The 19,310-nt window shown below is 38.4% G+C and overlaps 1 protein-coding gene across 3 annotated transcripts in view; it reads left to right on the top strand.

Annotated features, from left to right (window-relative positions):
* The window catches only part of LOC137261863 (metal cation symporter ZIP14-like), a 44,398-nt gene that overhangs the window by 3,534 nt on the left and 21,554 nt on the right, over positions 1–19,310 (top strand). For all 3 annotated transcript variants that reach the window (XM_067799669.1, XM_067799668.1, XM_067799667.1), the window contains exons 2-3: positions 13,052–13,226; positions 13,862–14,031. In XM_067799669.1, the coding sequence (XP_067655770.1) occupies positions 13,052–13,226; positions 13,862–14,031 (345 nt within the window). The remainder of the gene's footprint in view (positions 1–13,051; positions 13,227–13,861; positions 14,032–19,310) is intronic.

Raw genomic sequence — 19,310 nt, 5'->3', positions numbered from 1 at the left:
GTTGGCAGTATGTATCTCAGAGTTTGTTATCATTTTTATGCTAAGGTGCATGTTAAAGCAAGGGCAAACTGTAGATGTGATTGCGCAGCGTAAGGAAAATGATCAGTCTTCATGTATGCGAGCAAAGCAAGCTAAGGTTGGCAACGCACTTCCCTCGCTTCGGTTTAAAGAGTATTTTTCATGTCAAAATATAATCTCGCCACCATCAAAGGTACACTCCCATTTCCTCACTAGGTTGTGCTCTTTGAACCGGAAGCTGGCAGGGGTAATGGAGGTGAAGAACGGTCTGATGTACCATGTGTCGTGCTTAAAATGTTGAATAAAACATATTTCACATGAGTAATTATTAAATATGCGGTTGGAAATCTGAGAGCACAACCTAGTGAGGAAATGGGAGTGTACTTACGATGGTGGTGAGATTATATTTTGACATGAAAAATATTTTTTGAACCGAAGAGAGGGAAGTGCGTTGCCAACCTTTGCTTGCTTTGCTCGCATATATGAAGACTGGTCATATTCTCTATGCTGCGCAACCCCACTTGCGCTACAGTTTGCCTGTGGTTATAGGTACCCAAAAGGTAAACTGACCAAGTTCTAATGGCTTATTGAGTTCTATTGGGGAACACGCCTGAATTACCATGGAGCCCTACATTGCTGCTCCAACTTCAGTTTTATCGTTCAAAATTATGTGTTTGAGTGGACAATTTTTACATGAGAAAATGACACATTTAACATATACTATACTGACACAAGTATTGGAAGATTAGATCTTTGATATGCAATATTTTTGTTGTAATTTCATAAAAACAGGTTAAATGATTAGTGATTGAATTTAATTGCATGTCACACCACACCAGAACCTGGCTCTGGGATAGTGTGGGAAAAGATATCCTACATTGCAAAAAATAACTGTGATGGGTTATCGTTGTTCAATGAACATGGTATTTTCTTGTACTTATTTTCATGCACTGGATTATTGCTGTGATAACGCTGATAGCCCTGTAGATCATGACAAATTTATAGGAGCAAAGTGTGGTTGTCATTATGTCAACAATTGAAATGTAGTGTTGTTGGTTTTTGCTCTACTACACAATCACCTGTCTGTTATGTCAATCATCTCACTGTCACTGATTATCCATTATACTAATTATGTTCCATTATGGCCAAACATACTTGTTCTTTTGAAAATAGTCAATCAGCATTATTTTCATAACTCGCGAAAGCTGAGGAAAAGTTGCTTAAAAAGTATGTAGTTAAGACATCAAAGTTTGTTTCATTAAGACCTACCCATCAAAGCAAAATGATCAGTGAACTAACTGTAAGGTGTGAGATATAGAAGTGTGATGTTGTTAATAAAACTGTATAGCGTTGGTCATCCACACCAGTTCCATGTCCATACTTGATATACCACATGAAACAGACCATACATGGCAGCTCAAATTGTGTCATAAATTATCAGAGCTTGACACAATCTTACCTGTAGGGACTGTTTTAACAGGCATATGTCCTCAGTTACAAAATAACTGGACACCACAACATATTGATGTTGGTACCTTAAATTTCCAAATGGGCAGTTGTTGACAGGGACACTACAGATTTTTGGAATTACAGGATTTAAGAGGACCAATATGGCAGCTGTGGATTTCGGTCATCCGACTTTGTTTTATTCCTGTGGGATCTCTGTCATTTCTAGCTTTTCTGATCTCCTTGACTGATACTAACTGAAAACAAGAGTTTATAAAACCAAAAAACAATTCATAAATATGTCAAGAAATTGGTTTTTCATTTTTGTTTTGTTTTAGGTCTAGGATCAGTTTTATTGCAGGCAGTCCTGGGTGGCTTGAAATGAAAGCACAGTTTGAGCTTCCAAGCTTTGTGATGCTAGTTCGAGATAATTTAGGTATTCAATAAGCCTATCATTAGCTACATCCTTTTACTGCTTACAGACCTGTACCTTGCCATTACTGTCAAGATTTTGCAAAGTGGATTAATTTGGAATTGAGAAGTGATTGCTCTAATGAATTGTTTCTTCACAGTAATGTCAACATTTCTTAGTAAAACCAGGGCACAATGTTCCTCATACTGTTTCGTTATCAGTAGGCTGTAGAGGCCCTACTATCAGTAGGCTGTCCTGTCCTTGAACCAGGGCCTGAGGCCAACATGACTGACCTTGGACCTGAACCAGAGGATATAAACACCTACTAATTAAATACCTATTACCTGATATTTATTGCATGGATTCACAAGAGAGCTGGAATTACCGGGTTATTACAGTTACTGTATTGCCTTAGTCCAAACGCAGACCTCATCTGCTGAACATGACTGACCAAGGACCTGTAGCAAGCTATCAGGCTACAATGTAATGATGACAGTGTTAGGATTCACTTGAGTATTTGGTCAATCAAACCTGACTTCTTAAACATACCAGACCTCTTACTGACTTGTGAAAGCACACCAAGTGATACGTGCAAGGATTATCTCTGCAGTCAAAGTTTGAGAACAAAAGATGTTTCTTGTGATTACAAGCATCTTGGGTCTGCAGTAATAAAATACACTGGTCCCATACTTGCAGATTTCAAGAAAACGTAGCATTAGAAATAGTCATTTCATTGCTAAAAATTGCTCAGTTTTGAAAACTGAAATATTTTAATGCGTGTCTTCAGAAACATAAAAAAAATATAGATTGTGACGGTGTCAGCACGATCTGTCGACAAATGAAAATTATGATGTATTATGATGTGTCGACAGAGTAAAAACCCAGAGTGTTGACATAGTGTGGTCAACAAACCATGACGGTGTTAAAGAGAATGTTTGCTTAGTGACTTAGTCATGAGTAATTGAATTAAGCTAATCTTTTTAACAATTTGTAAGAAAATTAAGGTTGCAGACAAACTACTAGTTTACATTATGCAAGTGGAAGGATTACCATTTTGGAGTTTCACATGCCACAAAACAAAAAAAATCCTCTGAAATTATGTTGTGAAATTGGGAGTAGCAGGATTATTGAAATCCTGTTGAAAACCTGTATGATTTGGGCATATATAATAGATCAGGAAATGTTATCACTGTCAAAATGGCAAATGCTATGGTGCAGGTCACACTGACAACATTAATGGAGGTCAGAATCTTTACCACAATGGCTTCAAGCACAGTCACTGGACGCAGAGCTCAGAAAACGTAAGAGAAGGTGACACAGCTGATGGACTATGTTACTACCCCCTGGACAGAAGGTCCATGGACTCTGCCAACTTGGAATCATTTTGAAAATGGACTAACAATAGTTTGGAGGGTTGGCACAACAAAATCAACACATATGCCATGAAGACACATCCGAATGTGTTTGAGGTTGTACGAACACTGCAAAAAGAACAGTCAGCTACTGAAGTTAAATTTCAGCAGGTCCAAGGACACCAGAGAGATCCCATCCCTAGACGTCGCTACTGAATCATTGACGCTAGGATTCTATCCTTGAAGGCCGACCTTGCCGACAGACATACTGACTTGAACTACACAGACCATGTGTCAGAGTTGCTCCCTCTTGGCTGAACATTCAGATTACTGAAATGGACTTTATCATCACAATTCTCAAAGTTATACTTACATAATATATATCTATATCAAAATATATTGTGCAAATATGTACGGTCAGAATGAATGCCTTATACCCCTGCTATTTAGCTGGGTTATAATAAACATATGGTGCACTGTTGATATCACACTGTTTTTTTGATTGGTTTGTTAATTGCGAGCACAATGGGCGTCAAGTCACTCATGTGGAACATCATCTCCCTTATCCCCTTGACTGTCGACAAGTAATTTGGATGGAGTGTTTGTCGTTGTCCAAAGTCCGGGTATAAACCATTGTGACAAGCAGTCTCTGGCACTGCCTGCCTGTCTGGTAATCACAATATGCAAAACACAAATTCAATCACTGACCATTTGCAGTTTGAACGTAACTTCTGTCGGTCTATGCACCATAAATGAAATACATTGATTTATGGCTTGTGCGTCAGAGTTCTCTCTGTCACATTATGTAGTAATTTACACAGACAGGCAGGTATGATGTTTGTACCCAGGGATATCAATTTTTCACAAATCCACGGATTTCAATGCAAATCAATCCATCTTGAGATATGTCTAAATCCGTGAGAAAATTTTTGGGAGGTAGAGGTCCTGCTTATCAATGTCAAGTACCTACATCTGTATGGGCTATGAAATTTCAGAATTTCACTGTAACATCTTAGATGCATTGTGTCCGCCCCCAGCTGATTTTTAGGTGAAATCACTTTCAGCTGTTGCCATCCCTGTGTTCACGTGACGTGATATGTCTGTGGGTTGCAAACAAAGTGCATCCATATTTCTCTGGTGACAGGATCAGATGGAAACTGGTTCAAACTCATATTGTCAGTTTCAAGTTCTCCTTTGTACTTTTACAAACAGCAGTTCCCGGCAGTTCCCAGCCACACGTCTCAGTAATTGTTGATCAGATCAAACGCAAATGCAATAAGCATGTGTTTTCAAAACCCAACATCTCCATATACATTCTTTATGGATAACAACTTTTTCTTTTGTGGACCTGTTAAAGTATCGGGGTAGAATAGGCCCTCAGCAACCCATGCTTGCTATAAAAGGCGATTATGCTTGTTGAAAGTGGTGACTAAAGGGATCGGGTGGTCAGACTCGCTGACTTGGTTGACACATCATCGGTTCCCAATTGATTGATTGATGCTCATGTTGTTGGTTATTGGATTACTGGATTGTCTGGTCCAGACTCGATTATTTACAGACCGCTGCCATATAGGTGGAATATTGCTGAGTGCGTTGTAAAACTAAACTCACTCATTCTTTCTTCTTTTGTGTATGGATTCATATACCTTTGTAAAGCAAAAGTGACAACAGTATAAGAATCCATACCGAAACATTGCATCATATACAATAAAAGAAGTTGTTATCCATAAAAAATCTTACTTTCTTATTACTCACCATACTTCTAAGATGCCAATCAAGCAGATCATCTCTTTATAAACACAGTAAGCCCTCAGCGTATTGACAGATTAATCAGCCAATGAAAAGTCGTTACACTTAATTGCACACCCACCAGTTCTAACTGGGTTTGGTCTCCCGGGTGCTTCATCTCAAGGGAAGGAAACCCAGGAACAAAATATTGCACTTTTGATTTGCGATTGTTGCTTATGGTTTTGTTTATTTGTTTTTTCACAGTCATCAATGTATATAATATGTCCTGATTAAGTGATAATTGTATTTTAATTATGTTTGTTTTTTGGTTGCAATGTGACATTTAATGATGACTTTTTATGACTCAGTCCCAAGCCAGTCCGAATTAGACAAAGTGCATTGTAAAATTAAGCATTCATGTTTATGTCATCTTTATAAACACTTGACAAGAAGCCAGAGTTGCATTTCTTTTGCTGTTCAGTATATTTAATGACAGTAATGTCACTGTCACCTGATAAATTAACAGTGTCTGTATGGTCAGAACAAGTGAAATAATTATTTTATTACTGTTTCACTCAAAATACATATAATACTACATCAAAGGTGTGTATATTATTTGTTTGTTTGTTGCCCAATATTCCTATTTATTACCCAATATTCATGATATGTGGTATGTTCACCTCATAGTGTACATAATGGTGTTGACAGAAGTATTAGATACGTCCTCTGAATGCAGAAAAATAAGAATATGTTTATGTTCCCAATTTGCCTGCAGCGGGCCCACAATTTGCCATCCCAGATAAGTCACTGAGATAATGGCATCTGTCAGGGTTGTTTAGTGTTTCTGGACACATGATAGGCATGCCTGTATTGTTAACATATTATGCGTGTTATCGGGTCATGGCTTCAATGTCATGTTCTCAAAATACCTGAACATACCAACTGGCAACCAAAAAGGTTTAAAGAATTTCGTGAAACCGATGGGAAAACAATCCATAATACATTTTCTTACATTACAAGGTCTTAATTTGTCCATGAAGCATAATCTTTGTTATCTTTGTTATCATTTCTAAATATAATATCACTGTTAAATTCTTTGACAGATTCATTGCCCTTGATTGTACCAAGATGCTAAATAATGTAGACAATACTGTTTCCATATTTTTGCTAGTTGTCTCCCCTGGCACAATGACGTGCAATTCTTCTGGACCTGTTTCTGTCAGTAATAAGTTCCTTTGTTCTTTTACTGGAGGTTATTCTGTTGGTGGCAAGTAACAACTTTACCGTCTTTAATCCTTTTTTGTTTTTCTATAATCATCCTGCAAATTTGGATGGTCTGAATGTTTCACAATCAGGATTTCTGTGATGGCTTTCTGAAACATTTAGGTGATGAATGAAGAGTAAATAAACATTCTTGTGGAACTCCTGTTTTGGTGTACTACAGTTGACAGGTTGGCTATGAATTACAAATATAAGCTGTTGTCTGCTCATCAAGCTGTTTCTAATCAATCATTTAACATGTTTACATGTTGTGTTATCATTCAGAGGTTAGTTCCCATGAAGTAGAATTCTAAAAACATTGGAGTGAGCTAGAGGGGGCATTACCTTGAAGTCAAACAAAGGCCATTCTGTTTTTTTTACGTGCACAAGATTTATAAGAGAAGTTGAAGTGGAAATGAAATAAATGAAAAAATAAAAACATGAAATAAGTCTAAATTGATATTTGACATGTTATAACATAATTTACCAGTATTTAGTTACACCCCAGCTAACATCACATTACTGGGCAAGTGCAAGCATCGTTCTGGCCTGTACCGTTGGTACTGGCATAATGTATGCCAGTATAGAGCCAGTATTGAACCAGTGCTTATTTTCCTTTAGTAGTCTGTCACAGGCAAAAGTGTACTGGGCCACATATGGATGATTACCGTAAACACAGCCCCACAATGCTGTACTGGCCCAGTACAGGCAGTGCACTTCCAGTCTGGGGAATTGTGGGAGATTATCTCAGGACCATGTCATCTGTTAAGAGAGGTGGCCAAAGGTAGAGGTTGACACCTTCCATATTTCAGAGTGTAAACTGATTTAATGTGACTCTAATAGTAACAGTCATTGTTTTGAATCACTTGTAGAGACTACTTTTGTTACTCAAGTTATGTTTTGAGCTAAATTTTAAATAGTAACGTGCAGCATAAATTTTGCTTAGACAAGAGCATTTTGAAAATTTTATACATTTGGTCATTCATCATATATTCATCGCCATGTTTTTAGATCATGCAAAACCTGTTTTCGTATCTACATCTAAAACATAACTTCTATTCTGGAGGAAGTAAACTCATTTGGATAAACTTGTGTTTTGATTTGTTTTTCTCCTTCAGATTTTTTTTTGTTGGGTATCATCTTGTGTTAACCTGTAGAAATGGTATTAAACTTATAACTTGACCAGTGCTGTCAAACTGTAAAGAGTCAATTAGGCAACCGTTACGTCTGTGTTCTGGGCCAGAGTTCTCTGCCTGTACTGGGCCAGTTCAACGCCAATGTGCAAAATAGTACAGGCCCAGTTCTGGAATGCCTTAAAAGAGACTGATTTTCTGATTTCACTGGGCCAATACGAGATGTTAGCTGGGACTATTGATCATAAGATAAAAACATTTCAAATGAAATATCAGTATATCAAATATTGCACCACATGTTACCAATTACAAATGTATATTCTGTTATATGCAGAATTCAACTGTGAAGTGATTGTTTTATCAACATTTCACAATTACATTACCAACAGTTCATATGATACATGTTACATTATGTAAAGGCCACATGCTACCAAAAATTAAAACACAGTCATTGTTTATTTGTGATGTTGTATAAAATGAATTGGTGATTGTGAAAAAAAAATTACAAAATTAAAAGCATACAATTGCAAATCAAAAGTGCAATATTTTGTTCTTGGGTTTACCTCCCTCAATACCGGATTCAGTCAGGACCAGTGGATGTGCACTCATGTGTAACGATGCCTTGTCATTGGACACAGGTTCATTTGTCCATAAGCTCTGTCTTTATGGTCTGATAGGTGTTAATTTCAAATTGCGAACGGTCAGGAATTTAAGTTGGCAAGCAGACATATAGGTGTTAATAAACCAGACAGTGACTTTTCTCTGTGACAGTCTGCCTATCACAATCATCTTGGGTTTTTTCATGTAACAAGTAGATTACTTACTTGTTTATGTACACAACTACTGCTCATGACCTTGTACGGTGGGCATGCATACTGTTTCAAGCTCTGTGAACCTATTCACTGTGCAACATATGTCATATTTGGGATTTCACTTTCTTAGTAAAGTACGAATTCTAGTACTTATTTTCGGTTGAGTCCCATCCGGGATTCGAACCCGCACCCTCAGAGTCAGTCACCTAATCGCCAGCACACAAAGTCAGCCGCCTAGCCCGCTCAGCCACCGCGACTTCCACTGGGGCGTGGGCTAAGTCGCGGTGGCTGAGCTGGCTAGGCCGATTTCGTGGGCTTTTTTCATTGCATCTTTTTTTCAACTTTATAGGTTGAATTTGCATTTTTGATGATCTGTTTCGCTAAGTGCATACCGAAAGGTATCAGAATCTGCAAAGTTGTGTTTTACCTTGCTTGTCATCTTTAAGCAATTTCCCAGAGATACTCTACATAAGTAACATAACATATCACTAATGCCACCCGTAAGTCGGTGATCCAAACTGGACAGTTCTCTCTGGACTGGACGTCTTGATAGTTCTTTTTCTTTGGGGGCAGTCTGTATTGCAGCATTTTGAGTTTATTAATTTGTGGCTCCTCCAACAAGAATTGTATAATCTTGAAAACGTTGGGGTGGGCCTTTCCAGCAATCTTCTTGAACCTTCCATGCTAACCCTCCAAGCTGTTATTTGTTCTGGGTTCGTCCGTGCCATGGTGGTTCTATTCTTGAAGGTTATTGTTAAGTTAAAGGTCACATGCAACGTAAAACACAACTTTGCAGATTCTGGTACCTTTCGGTATGCACTTACCGAAACAAATCATGAAAAATGCCAATTCAACCTATAAAGTTGAAAAAAACGCGATGAAAAAAAAGCCCGCGAAATCGGAGTTCAAACGTTTCACTAAATTCCCCCCAGCGCTGGGGGGAAAACTGGTTTCAACAGCTTTACTGCCTTGCGTCCATTACGCACGCGCAGTGAATATTTTCGCGAGGCTTGAAACAGTATGCATGCTCAACGTCTGAGGTCGTGAGCAATAGTCTAATCTTGGTTGTGTACACAAACAAGTAAATAATCTACTCGTTACGTAAAACAACTTGTTGATTGTGGTAAGCAGTCTCTGTCACAGCCTGCCTGCCTGCCTGCTAAAGACAACATGCAATACACAGCTTCAATCATTGACCCCGTGCAATTTGAACTTAACACCTATCAGACTATACGACATAAAGAAAATAAGTTGATTTATGACTCGTGCACCCGAGTCCGGTCTCTGCCACATTATGTAATTAGGCACGTGTGACACACATGACAAGTTTTTATGTCTGTGGGTTGGAAACAAACTACATTCATTTTTTTCGGATGAGTGGATCTGACGGAAACTGGTGCAAACTCTTGTCAGTTTCAAGTCCTGCTTTGTACTTGGACGAATGACAGATTCCAGTCACGCAGTAGTTTACCATCTCTACTGACATGATTTTTGATTGGATTGAGCGCAAATTCAGAGAACATTTTTTTTCCAAACCCAATATCTCTATATACATTCTTCATGGATAACAACTTCTTTTAGTGTATATGATTTTATTTGACAGCAGTATATGAATCCATACTGAAACGACGCATGAAGTACACAAAAAGAAGTTGTTATCCATAAAGAATCTTACTTTCTTGTAACTCGCTATACTTCTAAAATGCCCATCAAACAGATCATCTTTCTGTACACACAATGAACCCTCAGCATATCAGCAAATGAAACAGCCAATCGGAAGCCGTCGTTACACTTGAGTGCATATCCACCCGCTGTGACTGGGTTCGGTCTCCCGAGGGCTTCGTTTCGGGGGAAGTAACCCCAAGTACAAAATATTGCACTTTTGAATCGCGATTGTACGCTTATAATTGTGCTTATTTGTTTTTTTAAAAGCAGCAATGTATATTATATGTCATGAATAAGTGATAAATGTGTTTTAATTATGTTTGATTTTTTGGTTGCATGTGACCTTTAAATTATTTGTCTGTGAAAACTTAAAGCGTTGTGTCTTGATGATAAAATTATATACAGATTCAACAATTTTCTGGTTTCCACAATGAGTTCTTTGTGTCCTTGCGTAATGGTGTACATATGATAACCCTTAGTATGAAAATACATATTACTTAGTATTTCAAAGTAGTTATCCCAAGTGCAAAAAATAATGTAGAGCGTTTTCACTATGATATCCACAAGAGCAACATGGACTGTCTGTTAAGTGCATGATATACTTATCGGCGTGTAGGTATTGTAGTCAGACATTGTTACAATGATACTAACTACTGTATCTTGATGGTATGTGAACAGTATGTAAGACATGTAAGTGTTCTGATTGAGTGAACACATTAGTCAGTATCATTTATCATCTCTGTGAGCTAAACTCAAATTATATTCCACAACTTAGTTCAGAATTTCACAGCACTCAGTGATTTAATCCCTTATAACAACACCAGTGCAACATTGAGGTGACTATACTGTAACACCAAAAAACCTACTTCCCAGGAATACCCCATTAAGGGCTGAAAAAAGTTGTGGAAATTGTGAAACAGAATGGTGTGAAGTGCAGATGAGAGGTCAGCTGCAATATTTCAGATAGTTTTATATGTTTGGGGCTCTTAATTTGTTATGTTTATTAAATATATTCTCAATACTAGTCATGATAATTGTGCATAGTTACCTCTGGTTGTGTCAGTTTTGCATTTTCGCAATTGTATGTGCAGAATGACCAATGAATACCTGTTTCAGAATCAACAGGAATACAATGTATGATGGGTTTATTTGATAGAATACATTCATTTATCTCAGTCTGATTGAGTCAATGCAGTTTTCATTTGTATTGTTTTTCAAGCAAACTTTAAACTAATTATTGTATATCGATGGGTTTCTATTCTGTTGCAATTGTATTTGATATTGTGATCAGTGAGAGATAGAAAACATCTTATCCACCCAGAATGTAGATAAGTAGCACTTATTTATGGACAAGAATGATAAGTCATTTGGAATTAGTGATAAAATTGATAAAATGACTAAGTAGTTATCTAAATGAGAGTTGAAAACGCTGAATTTATTCCTGTGTTGGCAGATGTTCCTCAAGGTTCAGTTTTAGGACCTGGGTTATTCTTAACATGTGTTAATGACCTTGTGGATAATATTGATTGTATCATATGTCTTTGTGGTAATATCACATCCTTGTATGTATTAATAGAAGATCCTGTTTTAACAGCAGTTTAATTGACGACTTAGAAAGAATATCAATTTGTCGATTGAATGTCAAGTGAAGTTCAATCCTGAAAAAACGGACACAGTTCAGTTTAGCAGAAAACGGATTGCTAGCCCTAAACCCCAGTTATTGATGCAAGAGGTTTCTTTAAATGAAGTTGAAGAACATAAACACGTAGGTATTATATTTCAAAAGGATGCTAACTGGGCTGCACAAATTACCAGCATTGTAGATAGAGTTACTCCTATGATAAACTTCTTGAGAAGTTTGAAATGCTGCTCATCATGTAGACCACTTAAGATTATGCATGAGTGTTTTATATTACCGTTATCTGATTATTATAGTCATGTTTGGGATAACTGCACCGCTGCACAGAATACCGACCTAGAAAACTTACACTTTGATGAATTAAGGACAATCTGGGATATCAAGGTTTACAAGACATAACAAATTTTATGCAGTAACTAGTTTCATACCACTTAGTTAGGGAAGACGTATGCAAAAATTAATCCACTGTCATAGAATGATAAGAGGCAAAGCACCAGACTACTTATATAATCCCAGACAGCATTTCGGTCAGTAATTCATACAAGTTTAGAAATTCACCAAATTTACAAAATACATGTATTCACGTAAAACCAACTCTTTACTCAAGATCATTTTTACCAAGTACAGTAGATCTTTGGAATGCTTTAGCAAATGGTGATAAAATGATACAGTCCCCAAAAACATTTACTGAAAAAATAACTCCTCGGTCAGTCTATTCATTTGGATTTGATCTGAATTATGGAAGTCGATTTTGTCAAATTATTCACTGTAGGCTTCGTCTAGGCTGTAGTGATCTGAATTATTAATTTGAAAGCTATCTCTGAAACGATCCTCCTGTTCTTCCATCGTGAAGATATCCAACACTATCTACTTTTCTGTCCTAACTACACTGTGTTAGGAGCTGATGCAGTATATTATAAACATGGGTACAGTGTAAGGACAATCTTATATAGAAGTAGTGAACTATCAGATCTTGACGTTCTCGCCATCTTAACATTTGTCTACTTCCTCGTCACGGCTTCTTGTAGATTTGGTACCAAACATGATTGAAGAATTGTTAGCATTAAGAAATATATCAGTTACTGTTGAATCACTAATTATAATTTTGGTTCATGTAACTTTGTAAATTGCATTGGAGAGGCAATAACATAAGCTTCAAGCTTGTTTGCCAATCCATTCATCTTACGAGTAAATATGTTTAGACCATTTGAAAATTTTCTTGCTTATGAAGTTATAAATCGTCTTGAATCAATGTATTTTTCGAGTGAATTTGTGTATAGTGATAGTGTGTAAAAGGCAATTTTTTGGGTGTCAATAGATTCATGTGAACTTTTTTATTAGTGAAACATGTTGTTTTGGTGTATATTCATCAGGCCAATGAAGGATTAAGAAGCAAATGACTATATAAGTACATGTGAAACAACAGATGAAACCAGTAGTTCTAGGCTGTTTAAATATTTGAATAAAGATGTTTTAATAACTTGTATATATTCCTTTGAAATGAACAAGGCAAGCTACAGGACCATATGCCTGTACCTGTCATACTGATGGACATTTAACGTGTACGCATCCATTGACTATTTCAGTGTCTGACAATGAGCAGTGTGCTTGAGTTGTATGGCCTTCAGTCAGCACTGACGTTCAACATGACCTCCATCCAAACTATTTCCCCTGGCTTGTTGTACATGATGTCACAGAACTGCAGCAAGATCCCTGACAGCCCTGACATGGAACCCACCAGAATGAATGCACCACTAGCAGGTCAGTATGGGGAAGTTAGGGACAGAATCCATCCACTGTAACATTTGCAGAAAGGTGCTCATTTCCCTCTGTTGCGATAGCCTTGTATCAGAAACATCACACACCACCATCAGCATCAGGTCAGTACATCTCACACCACCATCAGCATCAGGTCAGTATATCTCACATCACCATCAGCATCAGGTCAGTACATCTCACACCACCGTCAGCATCAGGTCAGTACATCTGACACCACCGTCAGCATCAGGTCAGTATATCTCACATCACCATCAGCATCAGGTCAGTACATCTCACACCACCATCAGCATCAGGTCAGTATATCTCACATCACCATCAGCATCACACCAGTACATCTCACACCACCATCAGCATCAGGTCAGTACATCTCACACTACCATCACTAATAGGGTCTTATCGTAGAGCTACATAAGTCGGTGTTAAAGTATGGGAGCTACAATCATCTTAAGGCTATGTTGAGGAACAGGGCCCTGGTGAGTACACCCACACCAATACCACTTTCATCAGGTCATGTGTGTCCACATACCTTCTCTCCAACAGGATCTCCACTCACTGCATATCCTTTTCAGCTAGAAGGTAATAGCAGAAATAGAGAACCATCTCCTCTTGTGTTCCAGAGTGGGGCTATGGCATTTTGTTTGTGACCCTCATCAACCTGTGCTCTCTGGTAGGAGTGATTGTGCTACCATTCATGAAGCTGGCAATATACAATCAGGTCCTCATCTTCTTGGTTGCCCTGGCTGTTGGAGCCCTGGCAGGGAGTGGGCTGCTTTGCCTCATCCCAGAGGTAGGTGAAAGGAGGCAGCTGGCTTTGGTCTTCCGTTATTTGGTCAAGGGTATCTTCCCATTATGACTACTCCCAGTTTGACTACTCTTGAACATAGACATAAAATAGAGCACCCCTGCATATAATAATGTACTGTACCTGTATAGCTGATTATTCCCAGTTTGTCTACTCTTGCAACATATCAGAGAAGATAGTCAAAAGGTTTCTGCTAAAGCACAAAAAGCTTATATGTCATTGTATAATATATATTTGGAACAACTTTCGTGTCTAGATATATGTAAACTTTTTGATGCAGCTGTTTGTCCCATACTTTCTAATGGGGGTAGAGATTTGGAAATGTTCATACTGTAGACAGATAGAAAGTTTGCAAATACATCTGTCCAGGCTTTTGGAAGTTAGTAAATATACCGGTAGTGTTTTGTGGTTCAGTGAATGTGGCATTGCAACATCCGTGAGTGAGTGAGTTTAGTTTTATGCCACACTCAGCAATATTTTAGCTATATGGCGGCGGTCTGTAAATAATCGAGTCTGGACCAGACAATCCAGTGATCAACAACATGAGCATCGATCTGCACAATTGGGAACCGATGACATGTGTCAACGAAGTCAGTGAGTCTGACCAGCCGATCCCGTTATTCGCCTCTTACGACAAGCATAGTCACCTTTTATGGCAAGCATGGTTTGCTGAAGGCCTCTTCTACCCCGGGACTTTCAAGGGTCATGTCTAGATGTGTCAGATGTTGGTTTACAGTCATCCCTCGCCATAACACCGGTCTTGGGGTCCACGGATGACCCCTCGCGTTATTAGACATCCACTAGACATGATAACTTAATTGTTGTTTGTGTTTTTCAACTAAGCTGGAAATAGCGATCAACTGTGCACAGATGTTTGAGTCCAATATACCGGTGATTCAGGTAAAAATGATCCGATAAAATTGCTTCAAAGAACTTCTGTTCCATTATCAGAATATTTATATATTAAGCAGTTACTGTTATAGATTACATTGCTATCAGGATAGTATATAATGCATGTTTTCTGCAAATGTATTTAACATAACAATGAACACAGGCCGCTGACTTCCCGCAGTACTTGCAACTTTGATTGCAAAAAAAAAAATGTTGGCCATTTAATTGTTAAAGATGACTTGAATGAGTCAATAACACGGGTCTCAGGGTCCATGGATTACGAGATTGTATTCTATTCATGAATGCTAAGAATAATGTGACATTGGTGCTATCGCGGTAGGTGCGAAAAAAGGACCTTGTTGTAGGCAGAAGTTGTACGTGTGGAATGAGGCAATGCCATTCACTCGCGATGTTTCCATTGTTTCTGTCAACAGTTTCAATAAATAAAATTGAGATAGAATTTAATCAAATAAAAATGAGATTTATGACACTATACGTCCTCGGATGACTGTATTTTTATAGCGCAGTGTGTTGTATCACAGCAAACATGGTAAGAACTCGTCATAACTCGACTGATACAGTGATAGCATGTCTCGTCTTTCATGAGTTACTACTACGATGTTGGTATGACTATTATTGAGCAAACCCAGTACATGTATGTTTAAAGCATCTGAAACGATGTTAAACACTGTCAATTGCCATCAGCACTGAATTTCACTAGTTTACGCAATTTATCAGAGCGCAACAGCGGATTTGTTGATGAACTAACTTCAATTTCATGAAGGGGTGTGGTGGCAGTCTTTTTTATGGGAGCCACGGATTACGGTATCGCGAAGCACGTTTGCGAGGGATGACTGTAGTTTGCTTCAGTTAAATACTCATATCAATGCTATCAGATGCTTATGTTTTTGGATGAGGTGGGTAGAAATGCTGCGGTTTCATGTGTTAAACACATTTTTGTATCAGTATGGTTTTGGTATCGTTTGGATATCCCAAGATGGAGGTAATGCAAATTTATTTATGATAACTTTCAAACAAAGGTTGTGTTATAGTTTGTCAAGACTGGCATCCCATAGTATCTAATTCATCAAAATGTAATGTTGGGTTGGGTAGACATGAAAACATCAGTGATACTGATGGAATTTGTTCTTACTGTTAGTTCACATTTTGATCAATTCCATGGTAATATATAAGAGACATGGAGATATCAGACAACAATTCCTTTCTTCATGTACACTTGGTAACCACAGTTTTGAAAACTTTATTAGGCTAATTTTGTGCAACAGCATATTAACGTATTAATTTGTCCTGGATGTTTTCTGTCACATAAAGAAAGTAAGAAGCAAGTCTGATATTACTGTATATTAATGTTTTATTCATTATATTTTCAGTACTTATACTTAAGCATGTACAATATGATGTTTAAATGTGCCTGCACATAATTGTTTATATATGTTGTTTGAACAGGCTACATGATGGAGGGGAGAGAGCTAGTAATCAAAAACCACCCAACATGTTGTGTATTGGATGGGTAGCCAGACTGGGAGTAGTCATAGTGGGAATGGACCTGGTCAGCTTACCAGTGCATGGTGATACAGATTCGAGCAGTTCTGTACCACTGTTTCTAGCAAGTGGGAAAGTGACACCACTTAAGTGAAATAGCTTTCAAAATCACATTACAGCATTTCAGTTCTCTTAAGAGAAATGCAGTAATTTTTCCACTTCACAAATGATTTCATATATTAAAGGTCACACAAAAAGTTAAAAAGCTCCAGACAGTTGACTATTTGCATTTCAGTTTAGGGTTTGAAATTTGACAAAACCTAAAGAGGTTTTCAATTTTTATTATTGAAACAAAATGATGGACGAGGCGTCGACTATATCACCCCGCATTACATGCTGGGGGATATAGTGGACGCCTCGTCCGTCCACCATCCGTAATCATTTTGTTTCCGGAGCATAACTAAAAAAAACATTCATTATTTTAGACCAAAAGTGATAGATATAATAATCTGAACCTATGGTTGTGCCTTTTGCTATTTACAGTTTTTTGGCTATTGTGCCTTGCTATTTACAGGTTTTTGTGATTTATTATTTTCTCGGTTTCCATGGAAATGTTTCGGACTTAGTCTCAAAATGGAGGGATGGGCTTCGTTTCCGGAGCATCACCAGAAAACCGTTGCATATTTATCTGCAAAACTTGGAAGACATGTGGTATATGTGGCCTACCCCAACGTGGTGCCTTTTGCTATTTCCAGACTTTTGTGATTGATCATTTTCCCAGTTGCCATGGAAACGATTCTTACTTAGTCTCAAAATGGAGAGATGGGCTTCATTTGCGGAGCCGAACTCGAAAACTATTCAAGATCTTACAGCAAAACATGGCAGATATTTAAGGCAGACCACAGAGTGGTGCCTTTTGCTATTTACAGTGTTTTGGCGTTTCTATTTTTCCTGATTTCCATTGAAAACATTTTGACTTAGTCTCAAAATGGAGGGATAGGACAACTTGAAAACCATTTGATATCTTTCAATGGATGTTGACAGATATATGAGATAGATTTTGAAGTGGTGCCTTTTGCTGTTTACAGATATATACTAATCTAAGAAAACATCAAGTAATTGTCAGATGATTTGTCCTTTCAAATATGTGGGGACCGGGGGGATATGTCATCTTCTGACGGTATTGTATGAAAGTCTTCCTTTGGGTACATATATACATTTTCTGAAAATGTCCTGTGACAGTTGTTACAGTGCTCAGTGAAAATATTATAAAATAAAAAGCTTGTTTGCGTTGTATATAGCGCCTGACGTATGGCTTCCCTTACCATGCGATTTCCTGTAGACAGAAGTACTCCTTCCCCCAAATCATCATTCCTTCTACAGAATTGTGGGGACGCGGAAGGTCCTACTCCATTGAAGACATACTGGGAGGGACCCCAGGGCGGTTGGTACCTATTTCTGTCTTAGACATGTTAATGATCATATAATTTACATGACCTTTGGTTGAGGAGGACCCAACCTGACCCTAAGGCATTGCACAATGTAGTGATTTGAAGCTTCAGTGCAAGTATCAATAACAGACATTAAGCACCAATCCAGTACCAATGACCTGACTCGCTCACTCAGTGTGAAATTGGCCACTGGAGAGATATGACTGACTGAACTGAACATGATCTCTTGAATGCGTGTTGACTTGCGATGCTGAATAAAGGTGCTGGGCTGGCTTTAAACAACTGCTGAACAGATCTCTTCAATGGGCACTGCCCCTGTGTTCACCATAGCAGTGTTATCTACTCTGACCTGATGAGCCTTCAGTCCCTCACATGGAGACTTTACCTTTGTATTGTAAGCCAAACAAATCACAGGAATAACTCAACAAGAATTTGTCTGCTTGCTAGCAGGTTCCTCTGTTATGGTTGATAGCCACCATGTTGAAGGATGGAAATTCTGTCATTTGATGCAACACTTTGAGGTTGAGTAAACGACAGAAGGTGACGTCCTTCTTGATAGTATCCCCGCTAGCTATCCTCGATTTGTTTGTAGCCTTGTGAACTTCGTAAGTCCATTCTTAACACATTGGCTACGATTATGGCTATAGCGTCCTCCACATTTGACACAAACTGTTTCTGCGCATCGTAAGTGGTTCCCTTACGCATGATACTGGAGCGGGTCTGCATCTGTGTGCCCAACACAGCCCACAGGTACGTTTGGATAGAGTGGTTCAAGCGGATGGTGCCAGCACGAGTGAGCCCCTTCGATTTATCCAGCATCAACATTTTCCAATCATCACTTGCCCTTTTTTTGAACCTCCAAACATGGTAATCCTTGCTGTTGTCGAAAGCCATGTTGCTGTCATCCCACTTGTTTGTCTTTAAATAAAGATATTACTTGTAACCTCACTTTACAGCCACATTGTAGCTGGCTTCCGTGAGAGGATTGTTGTGAAGATTGGACTGCCTAATCCATGGTTCAGACCTGACAAACGCCAGTCCGTCTTCTGATCGATACTGAATTCGTTGCAAACTCGTTCATATGCCAGTCTATCGTACGGGTTGTTTATTACATTCCACGCCTTATCCTGGGGTATTGGTGTGCATATTTCTTTGAGAAAATGCCTGATATGGTAGTACACGTGAAACATAAACACAGATTTACACAGTTCATCACGTCTAGTGTCTGTCAACGTCAAGCCACATCCATCATCAGATCATGGACCGTCATCAGCGACAATAACAACAAGCTGTTTGTCAGTGGCACCTGCAACCAGATAACCGACGGCTACTACAGTGTGTTTGCTAAGTGACGATGTCTTCAAACCCCAAGATAGACGACTGCAACTGCACAGTGGTGTTAACCAACAACAAAATAAG

This window comes from Haliotis asinina, chromosome 14, assembly GCF_037392515.1.
Source record: "Haliotis asinina isolate JCU_RB_2024 chromosome 14, JCU_Hal_asi_v2, whole genome shotgun sequence".
NCBI lineage: Eukaryota > Metazoa > Mollusca > Gastropoda > Lepetellida > Haliotidae > Haliotis > Haliotis asinina.
This window is presented reverse-complemented; position numbering and strand designations above follow the sequence as displayed.